This window comes from Oncorhynchus gorbuscha, linkage group LG26, assembly GCF_021184085.1.
Source record: "Oncorhynchus gorbuscha isolate QuinsamMale2020 ecotype Even-year linkage group LG26, OgorEven_v1.0, whole genome shotgun sequence".
Lineage (NCBI taxonomy): Eukaryota > Metazoa > Chordata > Actinopteri > Salmoniformes > Salmonidae > Oncorhynchus > Oncorhynchus gorbuscha.
Genome location: NC_060198.1, coordinates 10,497,422 through 10,516,659, shown reverse-complemented (window position 1 = coordinate 10,516,659; position 19,238 = coordinate 10,497,422). Strand labels below are relative to the sequence as shown.

The 19,238-nt window shown below is 43.4% G+C and overlaps 2 protein-coding genes and 1 long non-coding RNA gene across 3 annotated transcripts; 1 reads left to right on the top strand and 2 right to left on the bottom strand.

Moving 5' to 3' along the window:
* Window positions 1–4,978: 4,978 nt before the first annotated feature.
* LOC124016435 lies at window positions 4,979–7,344 on the bottom strand. Its single transcript, XM_046331994.1, has 6 exons — window positions 7,276–7,344; window positions 6,838–6,982; window positions 6,605–6,688; window positions 6,138–6,230; window positions 5,068–5,999; window positions 4,979–5,011 (listed from the first exon to the last, which is right to left on the bottom strand). Exons 1-6 carry the CDS (start codon window positions 7,342–7,344, stop codon window positions 4,979–4,981), a joined length of 1,356 nt encoding a protein of 451 aa, XP_046187950.1.
* Window positions 7,345–9,484: 2,140 nt separating this feature from the next.
* LOC124015406 lies at window positions 9,485–10,241 on the bottom strand. The gene is made up of 3 exons (XR_006835146.1): window positions 9,923–10,241; window positions 9,766–9,836; window positions 9,485–9,571 (listed from the first exon to the last, which is right to left on the bottom strand). It is a non-coding gene; the product is annotated as an uncharacterized LOC124015406 (long non-coding RNA).
* A 2,523-nt stretch (window positions 10,242–12,764) lies between these two features.
* On the top strand, window positions 12,765–18,391 carry LOC124015402 (ATP-dependent RNA helicase DDX39A-like). The gene is made up of 8 exons (XM_046330572.1): window positions 12,765–12,973; window positions 13,797–13,924; window positions 14,351–14,627; window positions 14,944–15,062; window positions 16,066–16,197; window positions 16,501–16,610; window positions 17,383–17,675; window positions 18,119–18,391. Exons 1-8 carry the CDS (start codon window positions 12,766–12,768, stop codon window positions 18,133–18,135), a joined length of 1,284 nt encoding a protein of 427 aa, XP_046186528.1. The 5' UTR covers window position 12,765; the 3' UTR covers window positions 18,136–18,391.
* The last annotated feature ends 847 nt before the right edge of the window (window positions 18,392–19,238 follow it).

Sequence of the window (19,238 nt, the reverse complement as noted above, 5' to 3'; positions counted from 1 at the left end):
AAGAAATCAACTGTGGGAGCAATTATTAGGAAATGGAAGACATACAAGAACACTGATAATCTCCCTCGATCTGGGGCTCCACGAAAGATCTCACCCCGTGGGGTCAAAAAGATCACAAGAACGGTGAGCAAAAATCCCAGAACCAAACGGGGGGACCTAGTGAAGGACCTGCAGAGAGCTGGGACCAAAGTAACAAAGCCTACCATCAGTCAAAGCCTACCATCAGTAACACACTACGCCGCCAGGGACTCAAATCCTGCAGTGCCAGACGTGTCCCCCTGCTTAAGCCAGTACATGTCCAGGCCCATCTGAAGTTTGCTAGAGAGCATTTGGATGATCCAGAAGAAGATTGGGAGAATGTCATATGGTCAGATGAAACCAAAATATAACTTTTCGGTAAAAACTCAACTCATCGTGTTTGGAGGACAAAGAATGCTGAGTTGCATCCAAAGAACACCATACCTACTGTGAAGCATGGGGGTGGAAACATCATTCTTTGGGGCTGTTTTTCTTGATCCGTGTAAAGGAAAGAATGAATGGGGCATTGTATGAGACTTTGATGAAAACCTCCCATCACCAAGGGCATTGAAGATGAAACGTGGCTGGGTCTTTCAGCATGACAATGATCCCAAACACACCGCCCGGGCAACAAAGGAGTGACTTCGTAAGAAGCATTTCAAGCTCCTGGAGTGGCCTAGCCAGTCTCCAGATCTCAACCCCATAGAAAATCTTTGGAGGGAGTTGAAAGTCCATGTTGGCCAGCAACAGCCCCAAAACATCACTGCTGTAGAGGAGATCTGCATGGAGGAATGGGCCAAAATACCAGCAATAGTGTGTGAAAACCTTGTGAAGACTTACATAATACGTTTGACCTCTGTCATTGCCAACAAAAGGTATATAACAAAGTATTGAGATAAACTTTTGTTATTGACCAAATACTTATTTTCCACCATTTGCAAATAAATTCATAAAAAATCCTACAATGTGATTTTCTGGATTTTTTTTTGTCTGTCATAGTTGAAGTGTACCTATGATGGAAATTACAGGCCTCTCTCATCTTTTTTAAGTGGGAGAACTTGCACAATTGGTGGCTGACTAAATACTTTTTTGCCCCACTGTATAGTGTATCTGAGTGACTCAAACATTATAACAAAATCAATTGGGGGCCCCATGCCAAGACATTTGGGGAATTTTAGGGGAAACACTGCAATGTTGTTTTTGTAATATTATCACCCCTCTAGTATGTGATGTCTCTGAAACAATACAGTTATACTGATCTGTAGCATCCTGTATCTGGGCAAATATTGGTTTGCTTTGTGAGTAACTTTAACTAGTTGCCATTCCATTTCCGCTTTATTCCGTGCTGTAATGTAAAGTGCTTCCAAAATAATATGAACAACAGACTAGAAGGGAGCTTGTAGTAGCTGCAGTAGGGCAGGATACTGGAGTTTTAGACTTGATATGTCAGGTCATGGAGTTGCTCCCAGTATCTCAGCATCAGCAGGATAATGGAGTGGAACCTTTAGCACAGAGCAGGCCTCTGCTGATCGCTACAACCAACCACAGTGAGAGTCGGTGTCACGAACAGATAGACAGAACCTCTGAGATGCAGAGACAGACAGGCAGACAGACACAGACATCAGGACAGGTTTATGATATCCCTCCCTCCTACTACAGTCCTTACTGTGGCATTCAGCAGTTTTGTACAGCAGAAGCACGCCACAGCCAAGCCGGTGTAAAACACAAAGACTTAATCTGACAACATCACAAAGGCATATTAGTTTACCATTCATTCAGTTCACCTTAGCATGGATTGCCATAACAACAGCAAGTAGCAGGGATGATGAGAAGGAAGTGAGGTTTACACAGCTGTGTGTAAATGCCAACTGTCACTTTTACTGAGCTGTAATGTTCAAATGTTCCATCCGTGTGTGTGTGGTAATCTAGTATAGTGTTTAATTTCAAAACAAGGTCATGAGGATGTGTGAAGATCAGGTCATTGTTTTCTAGAGAGTTAGTGTTTCACTCTCTGTATGGTGAGTGCATTTCCTAGATAAGGTTAAAAGAAATGACTTGATTTCTCACTCAACACACCCTGTGCTGGTGAAATCTACCCAGCGCTTTCACTTGGTGGTGCATGTCTCTAGTCAGTTCTATTCTAGCGTTTATAATATTAACAATTATTAGCCTGAAATGCAAGGTAATTTATTCCTTGAAAAGTAGTCCCCAAAAAGACTGAATGCAGATGCTTGGGACAGAATACTTCACTTTTTTATAGTCAGCCATTTTACCTCTTCCATAATAAAATGTTTGAGATCTTTTGCTCTCATCTTTTGGAGTAAAGACAACTCAAGGGACACCCATTTCTGACTACAATATTCTAACGGCTGTAGCATGCCTTCACTAGCAAAAAGAATACATCTGAAGGACAAATAACCTGCGTTGTATAGGCTACAAAGAGCTGGCTGAGGATGTAATTAGTAGGCTTTTGCCTGTTTCGGTTTGTGTGATGGCACTTAGCGCGGATTTCAGGCCAAAATGCTAATGCCTATGGATGCTACCTGTACAACAGGCTCTCGCGCTGCAGATGATGCTTCAGCTCCAGTATCTGTCACCAATTAAAATGTCAGTTCAATCCTATGTCTTGCAGTGCAATGTGACAGAAGAAGGCTATTCAAAACATTGCAACGATTGTATAACGATATATGCATTGGAGGCCGCGCAAGCGAAGAGGCTACAATGTGTCCTCTTATTTCTGTGCGTAAAACTAGGCTACAGAAAAATAACGGTTTGTAGCCTATTTCGGCTATTTTCTTTTTCGGTTGCCTTCCCTTTCCATTTGAGGGGCTTATTCGCTTTCAGGAAATATGAAAATGAAGACCACTGTCTTAATTCGACAAGAGAGAAATGAAGCAGTATCAGCACAGCACCGCTCGCCGAGTAACCTCTGATGAAGATGAAGGCTTCCTCAATGTAAATCATAAACAGAATGGCGTGCTTCAGCGTTTCTACACCATTTGCCGTGAGGTGGTGCACACACCAATCAGATTACAACACAGGCATGATTGGCATGTCTAAAGCCAATGAATTGGCTTAATCAAGGTACTCTTTGTGGTGACACCGCAATGATCCACTCATGTCTTCTTTATTCTGCGGGAAGGCGTGGCTTGCATACAGTGGCGGGCTCTATCAATCATCAATCAATCATCAATCAATCAAATGCATTCATATAGCCCTTCCTACATCAGCTGATATCTCAAAGTGCTGTACAGAAACCCAGCCTAAAACCTCGAACAGCAAGCAATGCAGGTGTTGAAGCACGTTGGCTAGGAAAAACTCCCTAGAAAGGCCAAACCCTAGGAAGAAACCTAGAGAAACAGGAACCAGGCAAGTCAGTTAAGAACAAATTCTTATTTTCAATGATGGGTGGCCAGTCCTCTTCTGGCTGTGCCGGGTGGAGATTATAACAGAACATGGCCAAGATGTTCAAATGTTCATAAATGACCAGCATGGTCAAATAATAGGTCTGGGACAGGTAGCACGTCCGGTGAACAGGTCAGGATTCCATAGCCGCAGACGGAACAGTTGAAACTGGAGCAGCTCACGGCCAGGTAGACTGGGAACAACAAGGAGTGATCATGCCAGGTAGTCCTGAGGCATATTCCTAGGGCTCAGGTCCTTTGAGAGAGAGAGAGAAAGAGAGAATTAGAGGGAGCATACTTAAATTCACACAGGACACCGGATAAGACAGGAGTACTCCAGATATAACAAACTGACCCTAGCCCCCCGACACATAAACTACTGCAGCATAAATACTGGAGGCTGAGACAGGAGGGGTCAGGAGACACTGTGGCCCCATCCGATGATATCCCCGGACAGGGCCAAACAGGAAGGATATAACCCCACCCACTGTGCCAAAGCACAGCCCCCACACCACTAGAGGGATATCTTCAACCACCAACTTACCATCCTGAGACAAGGCCGAGTATAGCCCACAAAGATCTCCGCCACGGCACAACCGAAGGGGGGGCGACAACCCAGACAGGAAGATCACATCAGTGACTCAACCCACTAGGGACGGCACTCTATAGTGCTTTAGAGATTATTCCCCTCTAAAAATATACATAAAATGAGGGAATTATTCAAATGTAACTTATTATGTCAATTGCAATTAGGTTAGGGCATTATTATAGCCTATAACATACTGGCACATGAACATACTCATAACAATGATACTGTAGTAGACAGTAGACAGCAAATTGACCTTAAGAATCTATTGCATGCAGGTGGGTCTGTAAAACAAAAACTCAAGAAGAAGAAGATCAAAATAGCTGCAAGTTGTGTTTATTGAATTAAATGGGGTGTAATAAAATGAGTTTGAGTGAGGGGGTTGTCTCCCTCCCTCTTCTGTTGGCTTTGAGAGCTTATTTAGAAAGTGGGTTGGGGGAGGTGGCAGCGGGGTTTTCCCAAACTCGTCTTCTGCACAGTTACTTTTGCATTTTTTTTTTTTTTGCAGGGGAAGCAAAATAGTTTTGCCAGGGCGGCTGTGATCCGCGGGAGGAGAGCCTGTTTTTTCTTAGGCTCATCTGCAGCCACAGTACCTGAACAGGTGACAGAGAACAAGGCATGAAATCAGGGTCGTGTTCATTAGGGTACACAGTAGCAAACTATTTTTAAACGGAAAACAAAAACAAGCATTTGTTATTGGCAAGTTCAAGAAAGTTCCTCCCTGTTTTAGTCCGCTGTCTTCCATTTAGTGGCTAATGAATAAGACCCTGATAACTTTATCATAGTCTCCCGTCCTTACATTACAATAGTGTGCTGAAGACAGATGCACATGTTGACTGACAGAAATGAGGACTTACTATCATTGCCAAGAGGAGACACCTTGTTCTTCTTCTGGTTCTTGTTATTTCCTCGCTTCTTCTTTCCTGACTTCCTCACTTCTTTCTTCATAGCTTCTTCCTTCTCTTTCTTCTTAGTAGAGAGAGAAACAGATATGAGTCGATGCCTCACAATCAAACAGCCCAAATAACAAAACGATCTACTGGTTCTTGGCCGTCTCACCTGTGTGGAGGTGATGTCCTCGAGGTCTGTGGAGAGGGTGCTGCTGATGGGCTTGATGCTTTCAGAAAGGTAGCTAATTACCTGGGACTTTTCAGAGATGGCTGAGCTTACACTGGTCTTTTCCAAACCAGTGCTGTCATCAGCCATCTCCTCTAGGTCCTCGTCTAGGGTTTCCCTCCAAGCCAGGAGCTCCTCGGTGAGGGTGACGTCACTCCTTGAGGAGGTTGAGGAGTGTGACCTCCCACTACCACGGCTCCTCCTGGCCCCAAAATGGCCTTCGAAACTCCAGTCCTCTATGACTTGTGTGATTGTGTCCGCCATGCACCTGATGGCTCCCTCGCTACCAGAGCGTGCGGCACGCAGTTGAGCCCGGTTGGAGTCCGAACGCAGGGACAATCTTTTAGCCGCAGTCTTCACGATGGCCTTCACCGCATCCTCACCACTGAATTGGATGCTCTCCTCCAGGCCAAAGACGACAGAGATGTCAGCATATTTCAGGGCATGCTGGACCTCCACAAAGAGATCCTTCATCAGCCTGAAGGGGTCATTGGCCCTCCTTGTCTGGGTGGACTCTGAGGCCTCCAGTCGGCACATGATGCCGTGGAGAATAAACTTCAGAGTCTGGGGGCTCATGACGGTGGCCCAGGGAGTGCTGCAAAGGAGGATGTGCTCCTTGCCTGGTAGGAGGGAGGGAATCTTCTCCAGGGGGTCCTGCCTGTTCTTGGTGGGCATCAGGGAGCTGTCACTCATCTCGGAGACCTCAGCCCCCCCCACCTCTTTTTCCAGAGTCTGGGCAGGAGCTGCCCATGCCGCCTGGGTTGAGGTGGAGGGTTTAGGGTATGAGACAGTCATGACACTTACAACCTCTTCGTCCTTGGGTGAAGAGGAACACGGAGAGTCAGGGAACCTTTCCCTGGCACCGGAATCCAATCCTAAGAAAACACACTCATATTCTGAACTGGTTCAAAGCCACATCCATGTATAACACTATGCAGTATCTAGTACATTTACTATAATGGTAATACACTGGTTATTACTGGTCATATGGGCAAAACAGGTTATAAGTGTACCTTTCTGGATGATGAGCCTGGCCTTGTAATCGTCGTTGCAGGTACTGTTCAGGATGTCTCCCACCCTGGTGGTCAGGACCTGGCAGATGGCCCCTAGTCAAATCAAAATTTATTTAATACAGGGTTGTCAAACTCATTCCATGGAGGGCTAAGTGTCTGAGGGTATTAGTTTTTTCCTTTCAATTAAGACCTAGACAACCAGGTTAGAGGAGTTTCTTACTAATTATAGTGACCTTAATTCATCAATCAAGGATGTAGTGAAACCCTGCAGAAACCTGGCCTTCTATAGAATGATTTTGACATTTGATTTAAAGTAATTCTTCACACATAACATGTCTCCAAACACTGTATAGAAAAATAAGAAAAAAAGAGGAGAGAAAATGAAAATATCATTACTGACAATAAGAGAAAAGAAAGAAGGGGAATGTGCGGGTGCAAAAGACGGTAAAAACAACATAATAACTAACCTAGTGCCTCCTTGTTGTCATCGGAGAGGGAGCTGGAGGACTGGAGGGTAACTTTAGTGCCCTTCTTGATAGCTGGCAGGACACCTACAGAAAGAGGATCGTAGACATTAGTGGATCCTTCCACCATATATCGTTTTAGAATTCTATCAATAAATCCAGGTATTTTGGAAGTGGAGATGAATACTCACTGTAACTGGTTGTTTGAGTTAGAGTTTGAGGCAGTGCCAACATACCAACTACTTGGCGGCTTAGTTCTTTCACCCCTGACTTAACCTCCCTAGACCTTCTAGCCTTGATAACCTCTGTGGCCTTTTCTGTCTTTGCTATATTTGCCTCTCGGTTGGGCCTGGGGCCTTGCGGGGGCTTCGGCACAAGGTTCTGAGACAAATAACAACAGTGGGGAAATCATATCACCATAGAAACCACATTTTTCACCATAGGCATGATGGTACTGAGTGACATGTCACATAAGGGTTAACCTTAGAATTAGAATCAGAATTCAAATCTGAATTCCAATACTATTAGTTCTAACTAGTAGGTGGTCCATGTGTCTTAATGGCGTTATTATCGCGTTGTAAACTGGTTTTCAACCCGTCGTATTACTAGATTGCAACCAACTGGCCTCCGTGACAACCAGACGTTTTGCAACAGAACTAAAAGATGTTTCTTACCTTTCGTGGGCTATCCTGGAGGCAGTCTACCAGGGCTGGCAGGCTTAGTCCATCAGGCGGAATGGACATTGCAATCCAGGCAGTCTACCAAGGCTTAGTCCATCATGGCCAGCGGAATGGACATCTGCCTTTCGAGGGCTATCCTGGAGGCAGTCTACCAGGGCTGGCAGGCTTAGTCCATCATGGCCAGCGGAATGGACATCTGCCTTTCGAGGGCTATCCTGGAGGCAGTCTACCAGGGCTGGCAGGCTTAGTCCATCATGGCCAGCGGAATGGACATCTGCCTTTCGAGGGCTATCCTGGAGGCAGTCTACCAGGGCTGGCAGGCTTAGTCCATCATGGCCAGCAGAATGGACATCAGTCTGGAGCACTTGCTCTCTAGCACTAGCTTGGAGGGTCCCAGCCTGGGGTATAGGAACATAAGGAAATACATATAACTTAAGCCCTCCATTATTATGCCCACTTTTCCAACTATAAACCATAACCTTAGAATTACAATCAGAATTCAAATCTGAATTCCAAAACTATTAGTTCTAACTAAACTCAGCAAAAAAAGAAACGTCCTCTCACTGTCAACTGCGTTTATTTTCAGCAAACTTAACATGTGTAAATATTTGTATGAACATAACAAGATTCAACAACTGAGACATAAACTGAACAAGTTCCACAAGCATGTGACTAACATAAATGGAATAATGTGTCCCTGAACAAAGGAGGGGTCAAAATCAAAAGTAACAGTCAGTAACTGGTGTGGCCACCAGCTGCATTAAGTACTGCAGTGCATCTCCTCCTCATGGGCTGCACCAAATTTGGCAGTTCTTGCTGTGAGATGTTAACCCACTCTTCCTCTTCCACCAAGGCACCTGCAAGTTCCTGCACATTTCTGGGGGGAATGGCCCTAGCCCTCACCCTCCGATCCAACAGGTCCCAGACATACTCAATGGGATTGAGATCCGGGCTGTTCGCTGGCCATGGCAGAACACTGACATTCCTGTCTTGCAGGAAATCACGCACAGAACGAGCAGTATGGCTGGTGGCATTGTCATGCTGGAGGGTCATGTCACGATGAGCCTGGAGGAAGGGTACCACATGAGGGAGGAGGCAGTCTTCCCTTTAACGCACAGCGTTGAGATTGCCTGCAATGACAACAAGCTCAGTCCGATGATGCTGTGACACACCGCCCCAGACCTTGACGGACCCTCCACCTCCAAATCGATCCCGCTCCAGAGTACAGGCCTCGGTGTAATGCTCATTCCTTTCGACGATAAACGCAAATCCGACCATCGTCCCTAGTGAGACAAAACCGCGACTTGTCAGTAAAGAGCACTTTTTGCCAGTCCTGTCTGGTCCAGCGACGGTTGGGTTTGTGCCCATAGGCGACGTTGTGCCTGGAATGTCTGGTGAGGACCTGCCTTACAACAGGCCTACAAGCCCTCAGTCCAGTCTCTCTCAGCCTATTGCGGACAGTCTGAGCACTGATGGAGGGATTGTGCGTTCCTGGTGTAACTCGGGCAGTTGTTGTTGCCATCCTGTACCTGTCCCGTAGGTGTGATGTTCAGATGTACCGATCCTGTGCAGGTGTTGTTACACATGGTCTGCCATTGCAATGACAATCAGCTGTCCGTCTTGTCTACCTGTATCGCTGTCTTAGGCGTCTCACAGTACGGACATTGCAATGTATTTCCCTGGCCACATCTGCAGTCCTCATGCCGCCTTACAGCATGCCTAAGGCACACTCATGCAGATGAGCAGGGACCCTGGGCATCTTTCTTTTGGTGTTTTTCAGAGTCAGTAGAAAGGCCTCTTTAGTGTCCTAAGTTTTCACAACTGTGACCTTAATTGCCTACCGTCTGTAAACTGTTAGTGTCTTAACGACCGTTCCACAGGTGCATGTTCAGAAATGGTTTATGGTTCATTGAACAGGCATGGGAAACGGTGTTAAAACCCTTCACAATGAAGATCTGTGAAGATATTTGGATTTTTACGAATTATCTTTAAAATACATGGTCCTGAAAAAGGGACGTTTCTTTTTTTGCTGAGTTTAGTAGGTGGTCCATGTGTCTTAATGGCTTTATTATCGCGTTGTAAACTGGTTTTCAACACGTCATATTACTAGATTGCAACCAACTGGTCTCCGTTACAACCAGACGTTTTGCAACAGAACTATAAGACGTTTTCTTACCTTTAGGGGGCTGTCAATGGGGCAGTCTACCAGGGCTGGCAGCCTTAGTCCATCATGGTCAGTGATGTCTGTCTGGGGGACCTGCTCTCCAGCACTAGCTTGGAGGGTCCCAGCCTGGGGTATATGAACATAAGGAAATACATTTAACCTTAGCCCTCAATTAATTATGCCCACTTTTCCAACTATAATCATATCAATCTGTTTTTACAGCATATAGGTTATACTACCAAGAAGATAGCTTCATTACATATCAAGAGGGATAGCCCCAGAATGAACAAACATTTTTTTTTAGCACTTATGAGACTTACTTTTAGAATCATTTTTCTCAACGGTTTATGATTTCTATCCATTGTGCTTTCAGGCACCCTTCAGACTGGACCTGACATTTTTTTAAATAAAAAATACATTTTAAAATACATTTCAAACATTTTTTTACAACATCTTGGCCAGTTATGCTGTACTCACACAGAATGTCTTCTTTGTCCACTCAAAGCGATTTATTTGAACATGAGGATGACTGTCCTATGCAAAACATCAACTCGACTGAGGCAAAAGTAGCACACTGAACCTTTTTTTTTAGTTCGTTTACGTCATAGTCTTCTATATTCCATCGTATATTATTACGTCAACTACAAAAGCACAGAGCGACCACTCCGGGAAATGAATGCATTGTTACTGATCACATACGATATCTAAAAAATGTCCAATGTCACCCAATTCATTTTGATTCAGTGAGGTTTTATCGTATTTTATGGATAAATGTTGCCCTCTGTTGGCCATAACTGATATATTATAGTCAAATAAATAAAATCATTGATGGGTTTGGTGAGGGAAGAGAGATGTAGTAAGCTGATATGATCAGGACATGCACACATATTGCCCATGAATGAATGTTTTAAGCCAAATGTCTATTTGTCCAAGACAGTCATTGTTACGCCTTTGCCCAAATTGCCCAATATAGCTTCATGTCACATATCTATCATAATTTATACAAACTGGATGAATGCAGGCTGTTGGTTTGTAAATGTTGTAAATAAATATGTATATAGTATGCATATTAATTAGTTGTTAAATTACTATGTGAATTTCACCAGGTTCATATATTAAGTATGTCACTGTGATTTGTTATTATGCATGACTGCATCCTGGCTGAAGTGGAGTGTGTTCTTATTTTGCCCTGAATGCTCAAATCATTTTGTATCCTGAGAGAGGTAGTCACGCTTTTTATGTCTTCAGAAAAGTTTGATTATTTTCAGTACCAAGTCATACACACAGTGTTTTGTTCATGAATAATGATGTGTATTTAGAGGTTACTCATAAGTAGATGGTATTGTTAAGATGCACTTGTAATTGTACTTTTTAGGATATCAACATTCTGAATTCAACATGTGGTTAATAGCTAAGGTATTAGCAGGCTATTTATTGTATGTGTGAACATGGCTAGCTCCTCGAATTAGATCCCAGTCCCTCCTATTGTGTATCTGCTGTAGAAAGTGGCCACGATTCGCAGAACATATGTGCTCTACAAATGTTTTATTTCATTTTGGATGCAGGTATGTGGTTTTATCTTTGTAAAATATGTTATGTATAATAAGGAGAGACTATTAATGTTTGTATTCGAAAATAATTTTGATGCACTGAGAGAGAAAGAGGCGACGATTCTCAGAACATATGTGCTCTACAAATGTTTTATTTCCTTTTGGATGCAGATGCAGGATGCAGAGAGTGAGTTCTGCTTGATTAAAACTACCTGGTCTCCAAAGTCCACGTCTATAGTCTCAATCAACCACACACAACGCAGAGTTACAGCGGGGCAGTATAGCACCGGTTACACATATTCTTATTATTGTTTCATTCACTTATCTTTTTGACCTGCACTGTTGGAGTTCAGATCTTAAGAATTTCACTGTACCCTATAAATCTAATCTAAATTCAGTTTTTTTCTGGATGAGGAAACCTAGTCATACGTAGCTATAATTAGACAGAAATCATAAATGTTTACATTATTGCTGAATAAGGCTATCAGTGTACTTTTTTCATACCAGTGTTGTCAAACAAGAAATTATGCCTACAATTTAGTTTAGGGCAGCTGGCGAAATCCAGATCGGCATTTGATGCAGATATTGAAAATCAAGATCGGCATTAAATTAGACGGTTCGTTTTCAGGCCGGTTTGGTGAGATTGCCTTTAAAATGGACCAATAGTGGCCACGAATACTCGAGCACAGTGCTTCTATACTGCCCCTGTGAACCGAGCTAGCAGTGTGATACTTGAAGCCGATTTTAATTGCATTTTAAAAAAATGTGCAGTATTGAGTCATTTCAATATCTGCATCAATTGTAAATAAGAAACATATTTTTCTTTCCATAATGCTCACAAATAGCAGCCATGTTCGAGTATATTTTTGTTAAAATCTTTGCGAAAACCTTGTGCAATCTGGCTAGCTAACTAACACATTTAGCATTGCGTCAAGCTAACGCTAGTACTAGCACGGTCGTGTCAGTTAGCAGTTAACTGCTGCTAGCAGTGTGTCGCAGGTTGGTTCCGAGAATTACATTTTAGGTCAAGTTAGACCCTAGAAATGTCTTGCTCGTTATTAATTTGAGCCAACGTTATTTCTGAATATTCACCTTGCATTTGGAACATATTTCCCTTTATTGCACTTTGCTGTCACAAAGTTTGAATGAGGAGGCGGCTGCCATTGTTTGTGCGGAGAGTGAGGCATGATTCCTTGTTCAACTGGATTGAATCGGGCAACTGGCTAACTACTGTAAACTGAGTTGCAGGGTGGTCGCTGGTCCGATTATTGTTTCTAGCTAGGTAAATTGTAATGATTTGGCCAAAACCCATTGTGCGTACTGTCCACGGTGATGTTTACTAGCATTATTAGCAGCTAGCTAATGCTATGTAGGAATACACGTCAGACGAGTGTTTCCCAAACTCGGTCCTAGGGACCTCAGGGGGTGTACGTAACACTACACAGCTGATTCAAATACGCATGACGTTTTGATTGAGTCAGCTGTGTAATGTTGGGGGGGGGGGGGTGCACCCCTTGGAGTCCCAAGGACTGAATATGGAAAACCCTGTGCTAGACTGTGATGTTTCACAAGGATTCAATTCAGAAAGTGAAATGACTGAATTGGGAATGTAATATAACTAAGGTTATATGGTGAGGATTTGTACATAGATTATTGAATTGGCATTTCAATTAACCTTCTGAATTTACTGTATTGTTGATACAGCGCCCACCCCCAAACTAGTCTCCAGTCTTTCCTAGCTTCAACTAACGCAAGTACCCCTTCTCTAGAATGGCAGAGAACGACGTTGACAACGAGCTGTTGGACTATGAAGAGGATGAGGAGCCTCAGGTTGCCCCGGAGACCGCCACACCTGCGGGCAAGAAGGAGGTAAAGGGCTCTTATGTCTCCATCCACAGCTCCGGCTTCCGAGACTTCCTGCTCAAACCAGAGCTGCTCCGCGCCATTGTCGACTGTGGCTTTGAACATCCCTCTGAAGGTGAGCCTCACAGGCATTTCCCACCTTCAACCAAGGACTGTTTTTGATTTTGTCCTTTCTGTGTGTGTCAACTGGCACCCTATTCCTGACATAGTGTACTACTATTGAGCTGGGCCCATAGGGCTTTGTTCAAAACTAGTGCTGTGTGTGACTGGGCCCTGGTCAAAAGTAATCCACAATATATAGGGTGTCATTTGGGACTCCGACTATGAGTTATACATGTATGCCCCTTCAAGCATCACATCATACTTAAACTGGTCATCTCGGTATACCTGTCGCAAGACCCACTGGTTGATGCTTGTTTATAAAACCCTCTTAGGCCTCACTCCCCCTCCCCTATCTGAGATATCTACTGCAGCCCTCATACTCCACATACAACACCTGTTCTGCCAGTAACATTCTGTTAAAGGTCCCCAAAGCGCAAACATCCCTGGGTCGCTCCTCTCTTCAGTTTTCTGCCCCTAGTGACTGTACAGTTTTATCTCAATCTCTTCATTCAAAGACTCAATCATGGACAAAGCAGCCACAACTGTCAGTGTGATGTGTTGTCTACCCTTCTTGCCCTTTGTGCTTTTGTCTGTGCCCAATGTTTGTACAATGTTTTGTGCTGCTACCATGCTGTGTTATGTTTTGATGCCTTGCTATGTTGTCTTAGGTCTCTTTATATGTAGTGATGTGTGTTTTGTCATATATTTATTTATTTAAATAAATAAAAAAGTTAAATCTCAGGCCCCAATCCCCGCAGGAGGCCTCTTGATAGGCCATCATTGTAAATAAGAATTTGTTCTTAACTAACTTCCCTAGTAACGTTTCTGTCTTTCAGTCCAACATGAGTGCATCCCACAGGCCATCCTGGGCATGGACATCCTGTGCCAGGCCAAGTCTGGTATGGGCAAGACGGCTGTGTTTGTACTGGCCACCCTGCAGCAGATTGAGCCTGTGGACGGGCAGGTGAGTGGTTGAATAATGAAATGAATCTCTACATTGTGGAAGCACACAACTGAAGTGCTGTTACATCCTCCCTCCTTTACTAAAAATAGCTTTCCATGGAGAATCCATTGAGTGCTTTGTAGTTTAGGAATAGGCTTAATCTGTATCTGGGGATACTTGCATAAAGTGTCTAATCGCCAACTTTATTTAACCTTTATTTGGACTAGGCAAGTTAGTTAAGAACAAATTCTTATTTACAATGACGGCCTACCCCGGCCAAACCCTAATGACGCTGGGCCAATTGCAGTCTGAATTTGTTCTCCTTTTAATCTCACTGTTTACACTGCTGTTCTGTCCTATTGGATAATCTTGTGTGCTTTTTGTTTCTATGCTATCCAGAGAGCTCTGTATTAAACATCCTCCCCTACATCTCTCTCTGTCTAACAGGTGTCTGTGCTGGTGATGTGCCACACACGAGAGCTGGCCTTCCAAATCAGCAAAGAGTATGAGCGCTTCTCCAAGTACATGCCTACCGTCAAGGCAGCAGTGTTCTTCTGGGGCCTGTCCATCAAGAAGGACGAGGATGCGCTGAAGAAGAACTGCCCCCACATTGTGGTGGGAACGCCAGGCCGCATCCTGGCCCTCATCCGCAACAAGACCCTCAACCTGAAGAACGTGAAGCACTTTGTCCTGGACGAGTGTGACAAGATGCCAGACCAGCTGGGTCAGTAGGACAGGGGGGCTGATGCCAGATGTGAGTGACTGGAGCAAGGAGTAAGTTGAAACGTCACAGAGGAACGGCCAATTGAAAACGTGTTCCAATGTACCTACTAGCATACCACTTAGAATGCACTTCTAATACACTGTCTGACTAAGTAGTAGTGGATCTTGGAACAGGATGTGATAGATGGTGTGACTTAAGTAAGGATTTAGCCAAAACGTAGGAAAGTATGTACATTTTATGTAGTCCTCGGATTTCAGGCTGAGTGGGTTGACTTTTTTTTGTGACGGCCATATTCTTTTCCTATCGTCTTCCTCAGACATGAGGCGTGATGTTCAGGACATCTTCAGGCTCACACCCCACGAGAAGCAGTGCATGATGTTCAGCGCCACCCTAAGCAAAGAGATCCGTCCTGTCTGCCGCAAGTTCATGCAGGATGTACGTTGAAGGGGTTCTCATAACCCGTGGTTATCTACATGTTCTGAAACTTAGTTGCAGTTTCACACACACACACACACACACACACACACACACACACACACACACACACACACACACACACACACACACACACACACACACACACACACACACACACACACACACACACACACACACACACACACACACACACACACACACACACACACACACACAGATGAACCCATCTCCCTAAATTGCACTTTGAAGAGGCAATCGGCAGTATAAACATTAATGAAGCATCTTCCTCGCCCCTGTTTTGGAGGGATAGGTCTGGAGAAATTTAACCACTCTGAAATTCGTAAAGCTATATGCAAGGACTGACCGTCAATGATATCAGAATTATCATTTTGACCATGTTTTGAGACTATATAGCTTATTTTTGCATTTACTTTGTTTACAAGCATTGGAATGGAACAGGTTTGTATTTTGGGTTCTGGTGGGGTACGGAAGTTGAACTAAGCTCATGGGCATTTGTTGTTCTTTTAATTTTAAATGTCTAAAAATTGATGTAGAAACTGCTGATTGCCCCCCCTTTTTTTTTAAAGGGATTTTGGATATGGCTTAATATTCATGTAAAAAGTTCCAGTTGAGCACATCTAAGCTTTGCCTGCTCGTGACTGTCTGTCTCACAAGTGGCCAGAGTTGACCCTCTCTTAACCTGGGTCTGGGGCTCTGGACATTTTCGGGAGGAACAGTCCTGGCATTAAATAAAGTTCCATCCATCTCTAGTACTAGTAATTGATGTTCACAATGACATTTGTAGTTCTTCATTCACCAACACAGAATGTGGTTTACTCCTGTTTGTCACTTAATGTGGCTAGGTTTATAAAACTGTCCCAAAGATTGACACTTTCCCCATGTTCTATTCATTAGGGCACACTAGCAAAATGTTTAGCACTGGAAGTCCTGGTAGTCCCTCCCTGTGTTCTGTTTGGTGCTTAATGAATATCTCCTGTAGCCCATGGAGGTGTTTGTGGACGATGAGACCAAGCTGACGCTGCACGGCCTGCAGCAGTACTACTGCAAGCTGAAGGATAGCGAGAAGAACCGCAAGCTCTTCGACCTGCTCGACGTGCTCGAGTTCAACCAGGTACGGACAGAGGTCTTTTACAGAGAATTGAATGCTAAAATGTAACTTAGTTTTAATCTTGAATGTATTTTGTCCATGGATTTGAAAGTCATGTGTTTAAATACAATTTTACTCATTCAAGTGAACTAAGTCTATGCACCGACAAATTTTCTGCCTGTGAGTTTTATGCACTGTGTTTTTCGTCTTCAGAGTGTACGTTTATTTGACCAGGGTAAAGCCAAGGTGCCATATCAGATGCAGCATGGGTTTTGTGCCCCATGTTTGTCTTCGGTGTCTCACTGCCATTTTCTCCCCTGTCTGAAGGTGGTGATCTTTGTGAAGTCTGTGCAGCGCTGTGTGGCTCTGTCTCAGCTGCTGGTGGAGCAGAACTTCCCTGCAATCGCCATCCACAGGGGCATGGCCCAGGAGGAGAGGTGGGTTCTGATGGAGAGGACAAAATCACTGGCTAAACCCTACAGTCTATGCACTTGTTAAAATCTGAGCAGTTTTGATTGGTATAAGCAATATTAGGATATTACACTTCAAGTCATCTCAGATATTAATAAGTGCATAGGGTTTAGGGGTAGATTTGGGAATTGGGAATTACTGATTTGGACAAAAGAATGTCCTTGAATTTTCCGTCCTCTTATCCGTAAACCGATAAGTGGTTGAGGAGTGTCAATTCGTTAGTAGTCCTCGCCTCCTGCTGAGGAAGCATAAGTGTCCTTTGCTGAAGTTGAGATCTACCCCTCCCCTTTCAATCAGCTATTTACTCTGAGAAGCATGCACATATTTAAAACAATAAGTAGCATATTGTTTTTATCCATACAATGTCTAGCTAAATGTCTTTTACTACTTTACACATTTTAATTTGGGATTCCACCCCTGTAAATGTCATTTGCATTATGTGTGAATGGAGTCTAATTTCGTACAAGCACATTTCCTCCTCTCCTCACTTACTGTTGACTTTTTTTCAAAAGGAGACGAATGAGGAGTTGCACAATCAAATTGAGAATCTCATTTACTTGCACATTTTCTATAATCGTCATGTAGCAGAAGCTGTTATCCAGATCGACTTAACAATAACTTTCTCTCAGACAACATGTTTGTGGGTCACAGTTTCAGTGTACCCACAGGAGTGAAGCAGGATGTATGATGCCTGTTCTACTTATTCTAAATCTATGGGTGCCCTCATTCCTCCCCCAGGCTTTCCCGGTACCAGCAGTTCAAGGACTTCCAAAGGCGGATCCTGGTGGCCACCAACCTGTTTGGCCGAGGGATGGACATTGAGCGTGTCAACATCGTCTTCAACTACGACATGCCCGAGGATTCCGACACCTACCTGCACAGAGTGGCCCGTGCAGGCAGGTTCGGGACGAAAGGTCTGGCCGTGACCTTTGTATCCGACGAGACTGACGCCAAGACCCTGAACGATGTGCAGGACCGCTTCGAGGTCAACGTGGCAGAGCTCCCAGAAGAGATTGACATCTCTACCTACAGTAAGCTGTATCCAACTAGTCTAGCACTCATTTGGATTTCATGTGCTACTGCAGTGCTTTTCCATCGTTGTCTTAAATGTCACCCTATTCCCTATGTAGGGCACTACTTTTGATCAGAGCCACATAGGCTCTGGTTAGAAGTAGTGCACTATATAGAGAATATGATGCCATTTCAGACACAATCATGTTTTCACTTATTTATTCTTTTGGGTTTTGTAATATCCTTCATTATGCCAGTGCTGCTTGCAATTGTTCCCTCAAAGGAATTGTTGATGAGCAACTTCAGAGCATTTGTTTATTACCTAGTCATTCCAAGTATGTGGTCTGTATAGCTATCTTATTCTGAAGGTATCTATTTTTTTGTACCCAGCATCTGCATGTCATTTTATGTGGGTACACTGCTTGATGCTATAAACTAAACTCTCCCTCTTTTCTCGTTTCAGTTGAACAGTCCAGATGAAAATCGCTCCCTGACCAGTGAAGACGACGTGTCCGTGCCCCTCTGTCCTGGTCTTTTTTTGGAGAGGGAAAATAAAATAATCATTTTTTATTTCTATTTTAAATGCCTCTCCCAGTTCATTAAGCATCACTTTTTATTTGATTTTTATCCTATCCTCCCGAGGCTGCAGTTTTAATGTTATTTTCCCTGTTAATGGTGGTTGTTTCTATTTTTGCTTAATGAAATAATTGACATTAAAATGTTTTATACAATGTTATGTTACTGTATATTTTCTTTTTCTTACTAATAGGGTTGAAAAATTCTGGCAATTTTTCTGAAATCCCCGTTGGATGATTCTCTGCTTCCCTCCCTGGGAATGTTCGGAAAGTTACCCAAATTTTATAACAATACTTACTAATTCGAGAAGTTGTCTTTTCACATTGCAGTATATCATTGAACATGAAAGATCCATGTTGAATTGAAATGAGTCAGAAGACAGACCAACATTAACACTATAGAATATATAATTCAATTTTCCCTGTCACAAGTAGGGGGCACTATGATCATGTATTTAAAAAACTTTTATTTATTCATATATTTAACAAAAATATAAATTAAACAGGTAAAGTGTTCATGAGCTGAAACAAAAGATCCCAATGTTCCATAGGTACACAACGCTTCTCATTTTGTGCACAAATTTGTTTACATCTCTGCTAGTGAGCATTTCTCCTTTGCCAAGCTAATCCATCCACCTGAAAGGTGTGACATATTAAGAAGCTGAAATAAACAAAACAGCATTATTACACATGTCCACCTTGTGTTGGGACAAAAGGTGTGCAGTTTTGTCACAACACAATGCCACAGATGTTTCAATTTTTTAGGGAGTGTGCAATTGGCATGCTGATTGCAGGAATATCCACCAGAGCTGTTGCTGGATAATTTACCATAAACCACGATGTCGTTTTAGAGAATGAATTTTGCAGTAGGTCCAACAGGCTTCACAACCACGGGCCGACCAGGACATCCACATCCGGCTTCTTCACCTGCAGGAATGTCTGAGACCATCCACCCGGACAGCTGATGAAACTGGGTTTGCACAACTGAAGAATTTCTGTAAAAACTGT